General features: G+C 42.3%; 1 protein-coding gene across 1 annotated transcript in view; it reads right to left on the bottom strand.

Moving 5' to 3' along the window:
* stk11 (serine/threonine kinase 11) overlaps window positions 1–21,733 on the bottom strand; it is a 60,457-nt gene that overhangs the window by 4,174 nt on the left and 34,550 nt on the right. Inside the window, 5 exon segments of the mRNA XM_034183141.1 lie at window positions 1,131–1,345; window positions 11,876–11,927; window positions 11,930–12,068; window positions 14,251–14,308; window positions 20,250–20,377. Coding sequence (XP_034039032.1) covers window positions 1,149–1,345; window positions 11,876–11,927; window positions 11,930–12,068; window positions 14,251–14,308; window positions 20,250–20,377 — 574 coding nt within the window. The 3' untranslated portion in view covers window positions 1,131–1,148.

Genomic DNA, 21,733 nt, shown 5'->3' with positions numbered 1-21,733 from the left:
CTAAAAAAGCAGTTTGAACATAATAGTTTTGAGTTTGTAGCGTCAACAGCAGATGCTACTATTATTGTGAACACCCCCTTTTCTACTTTTATTTTTTTACTAATAGCCCAATTTCATAGCCTTAACAGTGTGCATACATGAATGCTTGGTCTTGTTGGATTTGTGAGAATCTACTGAATCTACTGGTACCTTGTTTCCCATGTAACAATAATATACTCAAAACCTGGATTAATCTTTTTAGTCACATAGCACTACTATTATTCTGAACACTACTGTACCTTGAAGTTGGAAGCAAACTGCAGACCTTTCTCTCTCCACACATCAGCACTATTAACAGACCGAGCAGCCATTTAATGACAGAATCAGTTGACAGCTTCCTGCCCTCATGACATTTATTCTCCCGTGATGTCATGTCAGCAAGATAAATTTTTAATGCTTGCCACTGTCTGTGTAACGATTTGCATGAAGAAATGCAGAAGATGAGCATTACAGTGGCTTAGTGGTTAGCACGGTTGCCTAACAGGGAGAAGGTCCCAGGTTCGTTTCCAACCTGGCCCTTTCTGTATGGAGTTGGCATATTTGCCCCGTGTGTGCGTGCGTTCCCTCCGGGTGCAATCTCACAAGCAGGTTACGAGAACTTTACAGTCTGAAATGGACCATAGGTGAATTTTCATCTGCCCTGCGTCAGACTGATGGCCAGTCCAAGGTGTACCCTGTATCTCATCTAATGACTGGTGGGATAGTCTCCCCCCCACCCCCTTAACTGGAATAAGGGTCTGCAAAATGAATGAATGCAGAAGATAGAAAGAGAATATGTGTAAGTGGTGGGTGACGTTAGCTGTGCAGAGTGGGATTTATTCCCTCTAGCACAGTTTCAGGTATTAACTAATCTTTCTTTCCTGGAATACCACCAACTGATGTTTTCTTCCATCATTTCTTTAACAGTGCCATAAAACTACAGAAAGACTGAGCAAATCCACTGGTTTGAATTAACTGTCATTAGACAGACTAATTAGATTGAGGCCTGACCTCAAATGCTCCCAGGACTGGCCTTGTACCCTGGTCCCAATGCAAGCACGATGACAATTCAATATAAAAGCAGTTACAGTTTTTGGGAACAGAGGACTTACCAAGTAGGGAGAAGAAGGTCATTGCTGTTTGCAAGTGGAGAGCTTGCGGATCTTGCTGGCTGTAGAAACTCCTTTGCGTGAGGGGTTGGATGAGGAAGAAGATCGCCGTTCGGCCTTGGCCTTGCTGTTCAGAGACCCTCCGTCTGTACCGTTCAAACAAACTGGCTTGACTGGACTATGGTCTTTCATCCCATGATCTTGATCAGTCACTTGCCCTAAAGACACATAATGGGTTCAATTATAATCCATCAGCTGTCCAAACAAGTGCAAGTTGAAACCCTGGGGAATCTTGTGGAACAAAAACAAACAAAAAAATCTGGCTACAAAATTGCAGGTAGTAATAATTAATCACGTTATGGCAGGGGTGGAGGCCAAGCCGGCAAGTGCACTTGTTTCCAGAGCTGAAGGTTCCTGGTTCAAGCTCTTGCCCCTTCTCCATGTAATGTGGAGTTGCATCAGGAAGGGCATCCGGTGTAAAACTTGTGCCAAATCAACATGCAGCTCCACCTTGGATCTGCTGTGTGGTGACCCAGAGTGAAAACAAGGGAGAAGCAAAAGGGTCTTACCAATAGTTATCACAATGTACATTTACAGAACTTAATTGAAGTACAAGATGCATCTTGTTCTACTCAAGAACCCTGACAAGATGACATACAGTAAGGAAAATAACACCCTGTGATTTGCAATTTCTTCCACTTAGGAGAACTGGAGAACCATGGAGGGGTCTGAAATTTTCATCTTAGGTGCATGTCCACTGTAAGAGGACATAATCTAAAAAAAAAAAAAAAACATCCGGAAATCACAATGTATGATTTTCTTAAAGAATTTATTGTATGTTACTGACTGCAAATAAGTATTTGAACACCTGTGAAAATCAATGTTAATATTGGTACAGTAGCATTTGTCTGCAATTACAGAGGTCAAACATTTCCTGTAATTTTTCACCTGGTTTTCACACACTGCAGCAGGGATTTTGGTCCACTCCTCCATACAGATCTTCTCCAAATCTTTCAGGTTTGGAGTTTCAGCTCCCTCCAAAGATTTTCTATTGAGTTCAGGTCTGGAGACTGGCCAGGCCCTCCAGGACCTGAAATGCTTCTTACGGAGCCCCTCCTTAGTTGCCCTGGCTATGTGTTTGGGGTCATTGTCATGCTGGAAGACCCAGCCATGACCCATCTTCAATTCTCTTACTGAGGGAAGGAGGTTGTTTGCCAAAATCTCACAATACATGACCCCATCCATCCTCCTTCAATACGGTGCAGTCATCCTGCCCCCTTTGTAGAAGAGCACCCCCAGAGTATGATGTTTCCACCCCCATGCTTCATGGTTGGGATGGTTTTCTTGGGGTTGTTCTCATCCTCTAAACATGGTAAATGGAGCTGATTCCAAAAAGCTGTATTTTGGTCTCATCTGACCACATGACCTTCTCCCATGCCTCTTCTGGATCATCCAGATGGTCACTGGTGAACGTCAAAAAGATCTGGGACATGTGCTGGCTTGAGCAGGGGGACCTTGCTGCCCTGCAGGATTTTAAACCATGACAGCATCATGTGTTACTAATGTAATCTTTGTGACTGTGGTCCCAGCTCTCTTCAGGTCATTGACCAGGTCCTCCTCTGTAGTTCTGAGCTTTCTCAGAATCATCCTTACCCCACAAAGTGAGATCTTGCATGGAATCCCAGACCGAGGGAGATTGACAGTCATCTTGTGTTTCTTCCACTTTCTAATAAATAATCATAACAGTTGTTGTCTTCTACCAAGCTGCTTGCCTGTTGTCCTGTAGTCCATCCCAGCCTTGTGCAGGTCTACAGTTTTGTCCCTGGTGTCCTGAGATGGCTCTTTGGTATTGGCTATGGTGGACAGGTTGGAGTGTGATTGATTGAGCGTGTGAACAGGTGTCTTTTATACAGGTAACAAGTTCAAACAGGTGCAATTAATACAGATAAAGAGTGCAGAATAAGAGGGCTTCTTAAAGAAAAATTAACAGGTCTGTGTGAGCCAGAATTCTTGCTGGTTGGTAGGTGTTCAAATACTTATTTGCAGCAGTAACATACAAATAAATTATTAAAAACTCATACATTGTGATTTCCGGATTTTTTTTTTTTTTTTAAGATTATGTCTCTCACAGTGGACATGTACCTAAGATGAAAATTTCAGACCCCTCCATGATTCTAAGTGGGAGAACCTGCAAAATGGCAGGGTGTTCAAATACTTATTTTCCTGTATATTATGGTAGAGAACAATTTATTTATTCTAACCACTGGGTGAAAACCCAAACAAACAAACAAAGGTTTAGTTGTTTGAGTTCAAGTGTTGGTTGCACAGTGTTTTTAAATGTAAGAGTCAAGACTTTCACACAAAAAAGATGCATCTAATCCAGGCTTGACTAGCACAAGTGCTGTCTTGCAAACTGTAGGTGAAATTTCACAGTCTTTGTAAAAAACAACAACAAAAAAAAACAAAAACAAAAAAATCCATCTCTGTTCCAGTCCACCATGGGGTGCAGTTACCATGCTTCAAGACAGCAGTCGGGCTGTATTTCAGCTGTATACGTTTTATTTCATACTCCGTATTACAGGAGATTCCTGTGATGAAGCTAAGTTCTGCGGCAGTGAGGACTCTTGTAAACAGAATATTGGCAGACTTTACATACCAGTCATTCTACATCACAAAGTTTGCAAAAACCTTGCAATTTAAAGTGGCCCAAGCAGTGGGTCACCCCTCTGAGTCTGGTCTGCTTGAAGTTTCTTCCTAGAAAAACACCAGAGGGTGTTTTTCCTTACCACTGTTGCTTGTGTGTTGCTCAGGGGTGTGTGGCAAGGTTAGACCATACCTGCAAGAAGTGACTTGAGGCAGCAATGCTTGATTTGGCGCCATTTAAAAAAAAAAAAAAAAAAATTCAAATTGTTAATGAAATCAATCTCAGCCCCACTTTATCTAAATCTGGGTCTGTTAATTGAAACACAGGGCGGCTGCCGGCGACCACTTTAATAACCCTCTGTGCTTCTTTGTTGATGAACTACTGGCTTAGGTACTGATATTCTGGCCTACTGATGATTCTGCTGTCTTCCTGTCTGAGGCGCCACTGTCGGAAGAGGAGACCGGGGCGGAGGAGGCTGATGCGGCATGTCAAAGTAAATGGGAAAGAAAAAATGATTTTAAATTTACATTTTCCAGACCATCCCAACTTTTTTTTTTTTTTGGGTGGGGGGGGGGGGGGGGGGGGGGGGGGGGGGGGGGTTTGTGGTTTTGTTTTTTAAAAAAAAGTCAAAAATCCAGTTATTATTCAAGCTTGATCAAGCTTCCTCATCTTAAATGTTTTTCCCTTTTGGAGTTTCATGAGTGACGTGAACATTTAAGGAGCTTACATGTATTTCCTGCTAAAGAAAACATCAGACCAAACCGTGTGGTCACACAAGATGCAAAAATTTCAGACTAATAAAATTTCATGTCACAGTGCTCAGCACATGTAAGAGTGAACCCTGGAAAAACCCATTCATGACCACATAGCTAAACCACTTCAGCTGGACTATGTTGAGATTACATTACTCGCCTCCATTCACAGTCTGCAGCTCCACCAGGTTTTATGTGGAGCACACATCTAGATACCCGACAGGGACTGCTGCATTTAATATTGCCTGCTGTTGCCCAGCAACAGATAAATGAACCAAATTCTGGATGATTCTGAGGGAAAATAAAACGAGAGACTAGAATTCTTTCATTCTCTACTCATTCAGAAATCTGCCACTTAACACATTTATCAGCTGCACGGGAGTGTCTTCAACTGCTACAGTAATTAGGGTTCTCTTGATACAAGCAAAATACGCCCCTCCCTAAAAACAAAACAGAAAAAACAAACAAACAAAAAAAAAAACAACAAAACAGTAAAGGCATGACAGACCTTGGTCCCATGTGAATAGCTTTGACATGGCATCCAGCACCCTGATACTACAAGGTACAACATGCATCTCCAGTATGAAAGAGCCCCGTCCTGCACCAACATCTTGCAGTTCTTCCCAGGGCATGTCCACAACCGATGGGATACATAATCTCACTCAGTGTTTTGGGTCTACACTGGGATTCTTCTCCCAACATAACTGAAAACTTCCAAAAGACGTTATGCAGCTAATACAGTATAAGCAGATATGTCAACCTGAACAGCAACCTTCTAACGCAGAGGAGCCCTTTTCAAATGCCAGAACAACTTGCTCTGTTCTAAGTAGTAAAGGCTGGTTTGCATTTAAGATCATTTTCTTTTCATGACTCTATAAAGTTTATGATCACAGGTGAGATTTAGAAAATAAACACTGGTAAAGTAAAAACTTTGTTGACCGACTCCATGACAGTCCAAAGCAAGGCCTGCCTTAGAACTACTGATCTCAGAACTGACGCTCCACCACCTCAAGACCCCAAGATACTATAAGCTTCTTCACTCCAGACAGTAATTCTGTCACAGAGACTTGGTCGGCATTAACGTGGCCTCAGAATTTAAGGTGTTGATTCCCATCCAAACTGATGGAAAATTGCACCCCTGCTCCTTTCTCTGCTACCTTCATGTAGCTGGATAATTCTTGTCTCACGGTTCTGAAATGACAGCTACATAAATGACTGCATATAGCTTTATTTATTCTAGACTGATCAAGAACCAAGATTAAATGATGCATATCAGTTTGGCTGCCGTTAATATGTATACACCACTGCATCTGTTTTTAACTGCTCTCAGACAATAAGCATAACAGAAACAAAGCACAGAGGGCGAGAAAGGAAAAACTGCCACCAAGAGAGGAGTTAAAGAAAAATTCCTCAAACAATAAAAAGTTGAGCTGTGACTGCAATTCTTCTGGTGCATCACCTGTGGATTCATAATAAGTGGAGGAAGACACTGAATTAGAAAGCTTCCATTTTACAACACTACAAGTAGACGGTAAATACACTGGCGTCCCTTGAGGGCAAACATTTCCATTAATCTTAATAAAAATAACAGCACCTTGACACTCGCATGAATTTGATCCCGGCACTGACACGCAATCTTGTGTGGCAAGTAAGCTTGCCTTAAACTGTATGAACTGTGCGCGGCTGTGTGACAGTGCGCAAAGAAAATTATGAAATGTACAAAATTTCTGGCACATAAATTTTGTGCCACTTGAGTGAACTAGATGTGAACATTGCACAACCTATTTGAAAACACAGCATGTCAATGCGTGTCATTACGCATGACATCTGAACCTAAAATTAGATTATGACAAGATGTAACATCTATCATAAACATAACTTTACAGACATTATCTAACTCATAAGAAGGAATGAAAATGCAATTGTTTTGCCAATCCATTACATATATTATAAATAATTACTTTAAGACAAGATTGCAAATGCGTTCTTCACCACACAACAAGCATGAGACAACCTGTAGCTCGGCCCGGGATGTCTGGGGCGCGGTCCGTCTGTCCAGTTCTGCCGTGGTCTCGGGGCCCTGCTCTGGGGCTTATGGGGCCCAGTGTGCCGCGGCCCATTTGGGGGGGGGGGGGGGGGGGGGGGGTTGCGTGTGCGAGACAGTATGACAGTGGGGGGTGGGGTGGGGGGCTGCTGGGGGCCAGGATCTCCACGACGTCAGGTGAGGTGTTGGCACGGTCCTGCTGGCTGTGTTGGTGGAGTCTCGGGTGATGGGGGAGCCTCCTGTGCTTCAGGGCTGGGGGGTTTTGGTCCTGCCCCTTGTCTGAGGGCCAGATCCCACCTTTGCTGGGCTCTGTTGTCCCTGCCCAGGTTTTGAGTTCGGTCGTGCTGGCTCCTTGGCCCCTCGTCCCCGCCACCGCTCGCCCCTCCCTTTGGGGGCCGTGGCCCAGGTGGTGTGGTTCTGGGGCGCCTCCCCTTGTGGGCAGACGCCGGCACTCTGTATACTTCCCCTGGTGTGTAGGGTTACTTCCAGTGCCTCCGTGGAAGCGGTGAGCGTTGTGGGGGTGCGTTCTGGCGCCACCTGGGACGTTCCCCTGGTGGTTCGTCAGGCTGCCCCGGTGGCTCTGGTGGGTGTCCTTTCACTGACCTTTTTTTTTCCTTCATTGCTCCTGGGGCCCTGCATCCTAGACCCATTTCCGTTGTGTGTGCCCGGCGTACGTCTTCTGACATGCCGGAGTGGTCCACGTCATATGGTAAGGTTCTGTACTATGTCTTGGCCCAACACACCAGCACAGTAGTGATCGGATATTTAGTTGTGATCTGGGTCGGTGTGGATGGCTAGGTGTTCGTGGCCATCACCACAATTAGGTTTTGGGTGCGCTAAAGGGGGATCAAGACTCTGGTGTCCTAGATTAGGGTATGGATGCTCACTAACTAGACAACAGACTGTTGCTATCACTGCTTGTTCATGTGTGGTTGTTTGTCCTGGTATGTTGTATTGTTGGGATCCCGCCTCCTTGGTGTCTCACTTTTCTTCACGGTTGTACCTGTCGCCACCTGTCTTTCGTTCTCGTCTGTCTTCGTGTTGTTTTGGTGGTTGGCCCTTCCGGATAGTAGGTGTCTGTTGGCTTTGAGGAAGATGTTGCATGCTGATCGGGAAGGGCGGATGGGAGCAGTGGTGGGTACAGTTCAGCTAATCCAATAACAGATAATTATCAAAGCTAATGTTTTTGCTAGCGGATTAGCTTTTCAGATAAGTTTTAAAACCATCATCAGACCAATTATCTTCCGACAAATATAGTTCCGATAATTGTTTTTTTTTTTTTTGCTGGTAAAGGGAGCAAAGTTTAATGGTCAAAAACGTCTAAACATTTTAGTCCGTCTGTTGTGTACGAGGTCTATTAGAAAAGTATCTGACCTTATTATTTTTTTTCAAAAACCATATGGATTTGAAACACGTGTGATTGCATCAGACAAGCTTGAACCCTCGTGCGCATGCGCGAGTTTTTCCACGCCTGTCGGTTGCGTCATTCGCCTGTGAGCAGGCTTTGAGTGAGGAGTAGTCCACCCCCTCGGCGAATTTTCATTGTCAGGAAATGGCAGAATGATTTGGGCTTTTTTTCCATCAGAATTTTTTCAGAAACTGTTAGAGACTGGCAGCTGGAAACCATTAGAAAAATTTATTTGGCTTTCGGTGAAAATGTTACGGGCTTGGTAGAGAATAAGGAGTGTTACTGTCGCTTTAAGGATGGCCCCCAGTGGCTGTGGGGCGCGCCGCGCTCCGAAGCCGCCATTTGCGCCATGCGGCACCGCCGCGACGCGTGGAATTCCTCCACATGTCTGTCTCAATGTGCCGAAAAAGTGCTGATGTCCACGTCTTTTCACAATTCCTGTGCTAGTCAGATGACGTCCCGGATAAAACACAGCGTCCAGTTTGGAAATGAACGGCACATTCCACTGTTACAGGAGTTTTGGTCATGGAAAGAGGAGCGGGCGCACAGCAACGCCGTGATGAAGCCTCACGGGACATGTTCTGGAACGTCCAGGCACATCCACAATTTCTCGGATAATCACTCGATGGAAAAACCACCAACAGCTGTCTGAATAGCATCTCAAAGCCGTCCTGTGAGACCAAAACAGAGGTGGTTTTGTCTCGCTCCAGTTGCGAATCCAAAGCGCGAAGCCTCCGCTCTCTTGTTAAATCTCTTGTTAAAAGTGAAATCTGCCGGAAAATGGTTAATGTCCAGCTCTTGTGATAACCAGAGAAATGGCACACGATGGTCACGGATCCAGACAGCCATCCGTTTAGAAATGAAATGGTCGTTCCGCCTGTCGATGGCGGCTTTGGAGCGCGGCGCACCCCACAGCCGCTGGGGGCCGTCCTTAAAGCGACAGTAACACTCATTCTCTACCAAGCCCGTAACATTTTCACCAAAAGCCAGATAAATTTTTCTAATGGTTTCCAGCTGCAGGTCTCTAACAGTTTCTGAAAAAATCTGATGGAAAAAAAGCCCAAATCATTCCGCCATTTCCTGACAATGAAAATCCGCTGAGGGGCTGGACCACTCCTCACTCAAAGCCTGCTCACAGGCGAATGATGCAACCGACAGGCGTGGAAAAACTCACGCATGCGCACGAGGGTTCAAGCTTGTCTGACGCAATCAAGCACACGTGATTCAAATCCATATGGTTTTTGAAAAAAATAATAAGGTTGGATACTTTTCTAACAGACTTCGTATTTGTGGCAGACTGGCTGCCTGTCGCTTGCTGATGACACCATCATTAAGCGCAAGACATGATTGGCCGGTCGACGCAGGGAGCATTGTGGGTAGTGTAGTTCAGGTTCACGTCGGACGTTACACTGTTACTGTCCGCTCGACACAAAAAACGGAGTAATTTTAACATTTTATTTTTTTGTGGCATGGGATAATTTAATTGCAAAGACTCAGAAGAGAGGAGATCTCACGGCGCAGCTGCAAGGACTTCTCTTCACCGTTTACACACCGTTCTGGATACACACACACACACAAAAAAAAAGGCCACTGTATTTCTTCAGATGAATCCCACTGAAACTAACAGGTAAGAATTTATATTTACTAACGTGTCTTTTACGCTGCCAGTCAATGCATTAATGGACATTTCAGTTGTTTAAGCCGCAGGGTTCAAAACGTGTGAAAAAAGCAGCTTTTTAGTTTGTGTATATAATACCGAGCTAAACTGTGACTTCTAATACTGCGTTTTACTGCTTTTTTATTTTTTTATTCATTAATTTTTTGTGTGTTCTTATGTGTTTGTGATCCTTGAATTTACCCAGCAGCGAAAAGTGAAAGTGAAAGTGCGTCCGAATCAATACTAAAAGCTATCGGTTATCTGTAATAAAGATAAATTATTTAGCAGTTTATCGGTTTAGCATCATAGAAGATAACTGTTCAGTTATCGGATTAATGGTTATCGAAGCTAACTTTTTGGTTAGCTGTGCCCACCAGTGGATGGGGGTCACGCACGCACACCATGTTCACTCATGCTCTACATACTATCTGTCTTGTAAGAACAAATTGCATATATCAAATCAATTTTATTTATATAGCGCCAAATCACAAACAGTTGCCCCAAGGTGCTTTATATTGTAAAGCAAAAGCCATACATTACAGAAAAACCCACAGAAAAAAAAAATGTGTATTTATGTACGAGGTCTGTTAGAAAAGTATCCGACCTTTTTATTTTTTGCAAAAACCTGATGGATTTGAATCACGTGTGCTTGCATGAGCCAACCTTGAACCTTCATGCGCATGCGTGAATTTTTTCACGCCTGTCGATTGCGTCATTTGCTGGTAAGCAGCCTTTGTGTGAGGATGGGTGTCGTCTCTTGTCGGATTTTCATTTCAAGGAAAATGGTGGAACGACTGGAGCAGCGCGACTGCATCAAATTTTGCCAGAAGCTGGGCGACAGCCAGGTGGAAACCATTCGGAAGATTCAGACAGCTTCCGGTGACGATCCTCTGGGCATCACACAGATTAAGGAGTGGTACAACCGGTTTAAAAAGGTCCGCACAACGGTCAGCACAACATGCTGAAATGACCAGGTCATTTCCAAAGTGAACACTGTGGTGATGCGGAACCGTCGTGCGACTATCTGAGAAATTGCGGAAGAGGTGGACATCAGCACTTTTTCGGTACATTCCACTGTGAAAGAAGATTTGGCCATGAAAAGAGTGGCGGCAAAATTCTTTCCTGAAGCTTCTGACGGCGGAGCAAAAACACCTCTGTGTTCAAGTCTCAGAGGACATGCTGTGACATGCCCACCTCTTCCACAATTTCTTGGAGTGTCACACGACTGAAAAGCCACCGAAAGCCGTCTGAATCTTCTGAATGGTGGAAGAAGTCGGCATAATTGTTCGGAGTCCAGCATGTCCTGTGAGACTTCAACACAAAGTTGCTTTTGCTCCACTGTCAGAAGCTTCAGGAAAGAATTTCGCCGCCACTCTTTTCATGGCCAAATCCTCTTTCACAGTGGAATGTACCGAAAAAGTGCTGATGTCCACCTCTTCGGCAATTTCTCGGACAATCACACGATGGTTCCTCATCACCACAGCGTTCACTTTGGAAATGATCTGGTCATTTCAGCATGTTGATGGCCGACCGGAGCGTGGCGCGCTCTCCACCGTTGTGCGGACGTCTTTAAACCGGTTGTACCGCTCCTTAATCTGTGATGCCCATAGGATGGTCACCGAGAGCCGTCTGAATCTTCCGAATGGTTTCCACCTGGCGGTCGCCCTGTTTCTGGCAAAATTTGATGCAGTCGCGCTGCTCCAGTCGTTCTGCCATTTTCCTTGAAATGAAAATCCGATGAGAGACAACACCCATCCTCACACAAAGGCTGCTTACCAGCAAATGATGCAATCGACAGGCGTGAAAAAGTTCACGCATGCGCACGAAGGTTCAAGGTTGGCTCATGCACGCACACGATTCAAATCCATCAGGTTTTTGCAAAAAATAAAAAGGTAGGATACTTTTCTAACAGACCTTGTATATAAATAGTTCTGCCAGTGTGGCATTTACCATCACTATATATGCAGACGGGGGAAAGGAAATAATTTCTCTGATTCTGGGAGCGTTGAGAGAATGGTTTCATCAGCCAAGTTCTGAGCGCATCAAGCGGGACAAAGCGGGATGCACTGGCATGGGGAATTGCGTGGCAGTGCGGGGATCAAGTTTGTGCAAGCGTCAAGGTGCCTTAAGAACTGAGTGCAAGGAAGGTAAAATTACAGCTAAAAATTAGATGAACAGGAACAACATTGACCACAAACAACTAATAATAATACTTGACAGCTCACCAATATAGTCAGAATTACCTGGCACTGTGAAGTCCTGAGTGTATATAATCTCATCCTCGCCATCATAAGTTCATCCTCATCTTCTTCGGTGTAGCCGTGTAGATCCTCCAGGTAGGGTACCACAGTCATACTCCGCCAAGGGTCCCTGCTCTCTGCACTAGCAGGTATTGGTACAGGGGACTCAGATGGAGGATGTTTCTTACGGACCCAGCTAAAGAGCAAGTATGGATGAAAGGACATAAATATTTTGAATGCATTTGATTTTGAATTTTAACAGAAATATAGGATTTGATTTTCCTCCTTTACTGCGTCAACAGAAAACCAAATTTGGAAGTACCAATTGTTCCTATTCATGCCCCACCCACAAAGTAAAAAAAAAAATCAAAACAAAACTTTTTACATTACAAATCTCAAACTAAAGATCTGCGATCAATCATGTATTATACATTTAAATTCCTGAATGAATCTGGTTAATCTCTGTAAATGTAACTGACAAATGTGATTTATTAAAAACAACAAGGGTCCAATTATCTCTCCTTGAATATGTTTGACTGGAACTGTTTCCTTCGTGCATATCTTCATATGGTGTGACTCCACTGTGTGAAGTCCCACTGAAATCCAGTATAGTACAGTATAGTCCAGTATCTAACACAAAAGTCCTAATTATTTCTCAAAGACCTGGCCCAGAATTATTTTCCTTCACGTGTACAATTATGTGAAGTTTCACTGAAATCAATAAAATGGTTGTGGAGGAGTTGCACTTACAAATTCATTATCAGATGCTATCAATTAAATACAAAATTCCAATTACGTATCTTCCCTTAAAGATATCAGACCAGAAGTGGTTAACCCTCTGGGGTCCAAGGGCATTTTTTAGACAGTTCACTCGCCTGGCATAAATGTTTTATTATTGCTGTTAACAGCTCTCCCTGCATCCCACAATCAAGTTTTATGTCTTTTTCCAGGACAACCTGTGCTTTCAGAATATATATGCTTTTTTGTGTTCTATAAGTGTAATAAAGGTTTACAAATAAAAATAAGAAAAAAAAAATTAAAGCGGAAAATAATTTTCCACACACATTCATTCAAAACACACAGCAAACTGTAATAAACAACTGTTTTGACACTTTATAAAGGTAATTTGAGGTCTTGTGTGAAAGACTACAACAAAAAGGTTCAAACAATAAACACAAATGCATATTTTGAACAACATATACAAAATGGTCTATGCGTTTTTTGTCTTCACGGTAAAAGCAACAGAGTTATCCAGTAACATTCACACGCAAACTAGTGGAGCAATCCTGATAGTTACACACTCTTTGTTTGAGCACGTGAGACTGTCATCAGAGACTCTCCGTCGGCTCTCACTGATCGCTGTGCGTAATGGCGCAAGTCGCTTGGAGCCCAATAGTATGCACTCACTGGAGCACCCAGGGGGCTATTCATAAGGGCCAACTAGCAACATATCACTCCTGAAAACGATCTTTGGCTTTTCACATGAGGTGAATCTGCCCTACGATTGGATTTTGGAAAACCATGTAATGGTGAACCAATTCCGATTGGACACTCACATTGCGCACGTCATCTCACAGCTTCTAAGAGGAGTACAAAGCTGGCCAATGGCTGACTCGAAAGTCCACGGAGTTAACTTTTCAGCAAAAAAAAAAAGTAAGTTTCTATCTCATATCATTAAAAAGTTATTTATAATTTAGTAAAGCTTGGTCTTAGCCGTTGTATACGACGGCGTCGGCCCCAGAGGGTTAATATCATGCAAACCTTCATAAGGTGTTCTAACATTGTGTGACGCATCAGTGAAATCCACCAGATGGTTTAGGAAGAGTTGCACAGACAAGATTCATGGACAGACAGATGGTGTGATGACTATGTTTTGCACCACCCCCCACCTAATTTTTGTTGGGGGGTGGGGGGTGTATAAAAATGTATCTTGGTGAGCGGTTTGGCTTTAAACAAAAAAAACTTCTTTTGGCTTGTCCTGTTTTGTGTGGGGTCACCACAGAGAATTTGGTATGGACCCACATGATCATTTGGCCATAGTTTTACACCAGATAGGAGAGCTAAAAAAAAAAAAAAAAAGAATGAACACAGACATACACACACCCCCTCTTATTATAAATATTATTTTTTTAACAAATGGCAGGAGGCCACCTACAAAAAGTTTCTAGGTTTATTACCTTAAAAAAAGATTAATTTACACACCTAGGACATTTAACAGTTTTCATTATTTCACGTTTTGGGGAGAGTACTGTATATATCCTGATAGTAAGAGGACAACAGGTTTGTGGTTTGTTGAGTTTAACCCACTGCCAAAATTATACAAATTGTAAAGAACTCATGGGGATGTATGTATTTTGTGAATATGCTGTTTTACTCACTTATGTTGCCTTATGTTCTGTATAGAAAACCTCTTCACAGGATCATACTCAAGCATCCCTGGAGAAAAAAACAAAAAAAAAACAAAAACCCAAACAAAAATGACAAAGGTTATCACAAAAATTTCAATGTTTAGTAGCTGCAGGAATGTCACAACAGTGAGGACAGAATCAACAACAAAGAGATAATTAACACATTGAAGGACCATTGATTTATTTTACTGCATCTCATTCATTGGTGAAAAAGCAAAAGTCAACACATCCCTGCACGCTGAAAGGCTTCGTGAGTTACTACAGGAAACATTCCTGACATTGCATGTGCAGAAATGCACAGCTTTTTTGTCCTTAAGTATCATAATGTCTGCGGAATGGTTGATGAGACAGTAAATTAACAGTGATGCAGTGCCTATCCACACCTAATAATGTAAACTGCATTATTAGGCATTCAAAGGCAGCATACGCCAATACTGATGGAAGTATTTTTTTTTTTTTCTCTTTTAGCACTGTTGTCGTGCGTTATCTGTGCTGCTCCACAGCGTGTTTAGTTGATTTTTATTTTATTTTAGCACCGTTGTCGTGCGTTGACTGTGCTGCTTCATGGCCTGTTTGGTGCCTTGATTGGGGCACTCCTTCTGCTGAATCACCTTTAAATTATTTACACATTATTCACTTTGTGTGTTTTTAGGAATCCGCTAGGTTGCGTAGCTACTAGCTCTTAGCCGATTTAGCATGGCGGCTTCTCCTGTCTCTCCCGTACTTTTCTGCTCTGGGTGTGAAATGTTTAGTTATTCCTCGGCCTCCTTTAGCAGTAATGGTACTTGTAATAAGTGCAGCTTATTCGTAGCTTTGGAGGCCAGGCTGGGCGAATTGGAGACTCGGCTCCGCACTGTGGAAAATTCTACAGCTAGCCAGGCCCCTGTAGTCGGTGCGGACCAAGGTAGCTTAGCCGCCGCTAGTTCCCCCCTGGCAGATCCCGGGCAGTCGGGAAAGCAGGCTGACTGGGTGACTGTGAGGAGGAAGCGTAGCCCTAAACAGAAGCCCCGTGTACACCGTCAACCCGTTCACATCTCTAACCGTTTTTCCCCACTCGACGATACACTCGCCGAGGATCAAACTCTGGTTATTGGCGACTCTGTTTTGAGAAATGTGAAGTTAGCGACACCAGCGACCATTGTCAATTGTCTTCCGGGGGCCAGAGCAGGCGACATCGAAGGACATTTGAAATTGCTGGCTAAGGCTAAGCGTAAATTTGGTAAGATTGTAATTCACGTCGGCAGTAATGACACTCGGTTACGCCAATCGGAGGTCACTAAAATTAACATTAAATCGGTGTGTAACTTTGCAAAAACAATGTCGGACTCTGTTGTTTTCTCTGGGCCCCTCCCCAATCAGACCGGGAGTGACATGTTTAGCCGCATGTTCTCCTTGAATTGCTGGCTGTCTGAGTGGTGTCCAAAAATGAGGTGGGCTTCATTGATAATTGGCAAAGCTTCTGGGGAAAACCTGGTCTTGTTAGGAGAGACGGCATCCATCCCACTTTAGATGGAGCAGCTCTCATTTCTAGAAATCTGGCCAATTTTCTTGGATCCTCCAAACTGTGACTGTCCAGCGTTGGGACCAGGAGGCAGAGCTGTGGTCTTACACACCTCTCTGCAGCTTCTCTCCCCCTGCCATCCCCTCATTACCCCATCCCCATAGAGACGGTGCCTGCTCCCAGACTACCAATAACCAGCAAAAATCTATTTAAGCATAAAAATTCAAAAAGAAAAAATAATATAGCACCTTCAATTGCACCACAGACTAAAACAGTTAAATGTGGTCTATTAAACATTAGGTCTCTCTCTTCTAAGTCCCTGTTGGTAAATGATATAATAATTGATCAACGTATTGATTTATTCTGCCTAACAGAAACCTGGTTACAGCAGGATGAATATGTTAGTTTAAATGAGTCAACACCCCCGAGTCACACTAACTGTCAGAATGCTCGTAGCACGGGCCGTGGCGGAGGATTAGCAGCAATCTTCCATTTCAGCTTATTAATTAATCAAAAACCTAGACAGAGCTTTAATTCATTTGAAAGCTTGTCTTTTAGTCTTGTCCATCCAAATTGGAAGTCCCAAAAAACAGTTTTATTTGTTATTATCTATCGTCCACCTGGTCGTTACTGTGAGTTTCTCTGTGAATTTTCAGACCTTTTGTCTGACTTAGTGCTTAGCTCAGATAAGATAATTATAGTGGGCGATTTTAATATCCACACAGATGCTGAGAATGACAGCCTCAACACTGCATTTAATCTATTATTAGACTCTATCGGCTTTGCTCAAAGTAAATGAGTCCACCCACCACTTTAATCATATCTTAGATCTTGTTCTGACTTATGGTATGGAAATAGAAGACTTAACAGTATTCCCTGAAAACTCCCTTCTGTCTGATCATTTTTTAATAACATTTACATTTACCCTGATGGACTACCCTGCAGTGGGGAATAAGTTTCATTACACTAGAAGTCTTTCAGAAAGCGCTGTAACTAGGTTTAAAGATATGATTCCTTCGTTATGTTCTCTAATGTCATATACCAACACAGAGCAGAGTAGCTACCTAAACTCTGTAAGGGAGTTAGAGTATCTCGTCAATAGTTTTACATCCTCTTTGAAGACAACTTTGGATGCTATAGCTCCTCTGAAAAAGAGAGCTTTAAATCAGAAGTGTCTGACTCCGTGGTATAACTCACAAACTCGTAGCTTAAAGCAGATAACCCGTAAGTTGGAGAGGAAATGGCGTCTCACTAATTTAGAAGATCTTCACTTAGCCTGGAAAAAGAGTTTGTTGCTCTATAAAAAAGCCCTCCGTAAAGCTAGGACATCTTTCTACTCATCACTAATTGAAGAAAATAAGAATAACCTCAGGTTTCTTTTCAGCACTGTAGCTAGGCTGACAAAGAGTCAGAGCTCTATTGAGCTGAGTATTCCATTAACTTTAACTAGTAATGACTTCATGACTTTCTTTGCTAACAAAATTTTGACTATTAGAGAAAAAATTACTCATAACCATCCCAAAGATGTATCGTTATCTTTGGCTGCTTTCAGTGATGCCGGTATTTGGTTAGACTCTTTCTCTCCGGTTGTTCTGTCTGAGTTATTTTCATTGGTTGCTTCGTCCAAACCATCGGCATGTTTATTGGACCCCATTCCTGCCAGGCTGCTCAAGGAAGTCCTACCATTATTTAATGCTTCAATCTTAAATATGATCAATCTATCTTTGTTAGTTGGTTATGTACCACAGGCCTTTAAGGTGGCAGTAATTAAACCATTACTTAAAAAGCCATCACTTGACCCAGCTATCTTAGCTAATTATAGGCCAATTTCCAACCTTCCTTTTCTCTCAAAGATTCTTGAGAGGGTAGTTGTAAAACAGTTAACTGATCACCTGCAGAGGAATGGTCTATTTGAAGAGTTTCAGTCAGGTTTTAGAATTCATCATAGTACAGAAACAGCATTAGTGAAGGTTACAAATGATCTTCTTATGGCTTCGGACAGTGGACTTATCTCTGTGCTTGTTCTGTTGGACCTCAGTGCTGCTTTTGATACTGTTGACCATAAAATTTTATTACAGAGATTAGAGCATGTCATAGGTATTAAAGGCACTGCGCTGCGGTGGTTTGAATCATATTTGTCTAATAGATTACAGTTTGTTCATGTAAATGGGGAATCTTCTTCACAGACTAAAGTTAATTATGGAGTTCCACAAGGTTCTGTGCTAGGACCAATTTTATTCACTTTATACATGCTTCCCTTAGGCAGTATTATTAGATGGTATTGCTTAAATTTCATTGTTACGCAGATGATACCCAGCTTTATCTATCCATGAAGCCAGAGGATACACACCAATTAACTAAACTGCAGGATTGTCTTACAGACATAAAGACATGGATGACCTCTAATTTCCTGCTTTTAAACTCAGATAAAACTGAAGTTATTGTACTTGGCCCCACAAATCTTAGAAGCATGGTGTCTAACCAGATCGTTACTCTGGATGGCATTTCCCTGATCTCTAGTAATACTGTGAGAAATCTTGGAGTCATTTTTGATCAGGATATGTCATTCAAAGCGCATATCAAACAAATATGTAGGACTGCCTTTTTGCATTTACGCAATATCTCTAAAATCAGAAAGGTCTTGTCTCAGAGTGATGCTGAAAAACTAATTCATGCATTTATTCCTCTAGGCTGGACTATTGTAATTCATTATTATCAGGTTGTCCTAAAAGTTCCCTAAAAAGCCTTCAGTTGGTTCAGAATGCTGCAGCTAGAGTATTGACGGGGACTAGCAGGAGAGAGCATATCTCACCCGTGTTGGCCTCTCTTCATTGGCCTCCTGTTAATTCTAGAATAGAATTTAAAATTCTTCTTCTTACTTATAAGGTTTTGAATAATCAGGTCCCATCTTATCTTAGGGACCTCGTAGTACCATATTACCCCATTAGAGCGCTTCGTTCTCAGACTGCGGGCTTACTTGTAGTTCCTAGGGTTTGTAAGAGTAGAATGGGAGGCAGAGCCTTCAGCTTTCAGGCTCCTCTCCTGTGGAACCAGCTCCCAATTCAGATCAGGGAGACAGATACCCTCTCTACTTTTAAGATTAGGCTTAAAACTTTCCTTTTCGCTAAGGCTTATAGTTAGGGCTGGATCGGGTGACCCTGGACCATCCCTTGGTTATGCTGCTTTAGACGTAGATTGTGGGGGGGTTCCCATGATGCACTGTTTCTTTCTCTTTTTGCTCCGTATGCATCACTCTGCATTTAATCATTAGTGATCGATCTCTGCCCCCCTTCACGGCATGTCTTTTTCCTGTTTTTTTTCCCTCAGCCCCAACCAGTCTCAGCAGAAGACTGCCCCTCCCTGAGCCTGGTTCTGCTGGAGGTTTCTTCCTGTTAAAAGGGAGTTTTTCCTTCCCACTGTTGCCAAGTGCTTGCTCATAGGGGGTCGTTTTGACCGTTGGGGTTTTTCATAATTATTGTATGGCCTTGCCTTACAATATGGAGCGCCTTGGGGCAACTGTTTGTTGTGATTTGGCGCTATATAAGAAAAAAGTTGATTGATTGATTGAAGTGCTGTGCTTGCTGAAGGACACTTTGTGACACCTGACTTATTTTAGACTGTGTAATTATGGACAGACTATGTCTTGAGTGCTGCATCATCACACAGACGTCACATACTCACACAATATGGGGGATGGGATCCCAGTGAGTTGCAGCAACAAAAGAATTGCCGTCCCTCCCCCAAGTCCAGCACAAATGATTCATGAGTGATCAACTGCTCAAAATGCCTCCGCAATACACAACTACTTGCAAGTATAGAGAAAAGATTCCACAGTTCATGGTGTCCATATAGTCGGTTCCCTTAAAAGGACAGTGTAAAAACCTGGGTAACAGTCTACAATAACACTGGGGTAATAACCTTTACCTTGAAAACACTGACTGAATGATGGAAACAATTTTCTGAACATCATTCTAGAGGACTACTTGCTTGGCCATACCACAGATTCTGGTTCTATTACAATGGACTCTGACTCACTACTTACAAGGGGTAAAGGCATTGCAGTGTTTCACCTAACCACAACGACAATGTAGTGTTTAGTATTCTACTGCTGGCTCCAGATCAGTGGAAACTACGTCAACAGCTGAAGGGATTTCTACACTGAGGAGGCATCTTGTACTGAGAGGTCAGACAATCTCAAAGTCGCACCACCACCTACTGGACACTCAAACAACTGCACTGCATTGCAACTTTGTGATTAGTTTTTTTTCCCCCCATTGTCCATCACATAAACAATTCCTTTATAAAGACTTCACTTGAAGTGCATAAGCTAATATTCAAAGAGATATTACAATGACAGAAAATCCAACACTGAACAATAAACAATTCATTCAAACATACAGTATGTGCAAAATGTACAATGTGAGCACATACATTCCTTGTAGAGGAAGTGAAATTTCACAGAACTAACCTCGCAGCAGGTCTGAGAGAAGAGGTCCACATTCCTCAGGAATAGCGTAGTCTCCTTTACCAATGTTTTCAAATAGCTTATAGATGTTGTCCCCCTCAAATGGATATAAACTCGTTGTAATGTTGTATCTAAATGAGTCAACAAATACAATCAGTGCACCACAAATTCAAACATTTATCACATTATTGTAGGACAGCTGTCTTGCCCTTCACTGCGTTGCACAGATTAACACAATTACTTACAAGTAAGCAGTTCTAAACCAGAATGCATTGTGGAGGAGGAACATATTACGAAATCTAAAAGGTCCAACAATGAAGCACATATTCAGAATAATGAAATGTAACTCTATAATATGCACTAAAACTAAAATAAATAAAAACACACCTGTGAAAACACTGAGGGCCTGATTTACTAAGATCCCAGATAACTATTGTGAAACTGTGTGGGCAATTTAAACTTTTTTTGTGTTGCGATAGACAGTTTGTATGCGAGTTACTTAGAGTAAATGTGCAAATGATAGCAGGCAGTAATGTGACACAGACAGCACTATGTAAATGAGGATTTTGCACGTTAATGCCATAAGCACAAAATTAAATATAATCAGACACTAAAGTTACTGGCTGCAGGTGCAAGGCATCTCTTTATCAAGAGCTAATACAACCCCTGGCAAAAATTATGGCATCACCGGCCTCGGAGGATGTTCATTCAGTTTCATTTTGTAGAAAAAAAGCATATCACAGACATGACACAAAACTAAAGTCATTTCAAACGGCAACTTTCTGGCTTTAAGAAACACTATAAGAAATCAGGAAAAAAAAAATTGTGGCAGTCAGTAACGGTTACTTTTTTAGACTAAGCAGAGGAAAAAAAATATGGAATCACTCAATTCTGAAGAAAAAATTATTTAATCATGAAAAACAAACAAACGCTCCAACACATCACTAGTATTTTGTTTCACCACCTTGTTTTGTTGTGCATTTTCGATTTTTGAGACATATTGCTTTAAGTTTTCTGTCTTGACGCTTTGATGTCTTCCTTGGTCTACCAATATGTTTGCCTTTAACAACCTTCCCATGTTTGTATTTGGTCCCGAGTTTAGACACAGCTGACTGTGAACAACCAACATCTTTTGCAAGAATGCGTGATGATTTGCCCTCTTTTAAGAGTTTGATAATCCTCTCCTTTGTTTCAATTGACATCTCTCGTGTTGGAGTCATGATTCATGCCAGTCCACTTGGTGCAACAGCTCTCCAAGGTGTGATCACTCCTTTTTAGATGCAGACTAACGAGCAGATCTGATATGATGCAGGTGTTAGTTTTGGGGATGAAAATTTACAGGGTGATTCCATAATTTATTCCTCAGAATTGAGTGAGTCCATATTTTTTTTTCCCCTCTGCTTGGTCTAAAAAAGTAACCGTTACTGACTGCCACAATTTTTTTTTCTTGATTTCTTATAGTGTTTCTTAAAGCCAGAAAGTTGCCA

The sequence above is a fragment of the Thalassophryne amazonica genome, chromosome 12 (genome assembly GCF_902500255.1).
Source record: "Thalassophryne amazonica chromosome 12, fThaAma1.1, whole genome shotgun sequence".
NCBI classification, from domain to species: Eukaryota; Metazoa; Chordata; class Actinopteri; order Batrachoidiformes; family Batrachoididae; genus Thalassophryne; species Thalassophryne amazonica.
The sequence above is the reverse complement of the archived record's forward strand: the minus strand, read 5'-3'. Positions and strand labels throughout refer to the sequence as shown.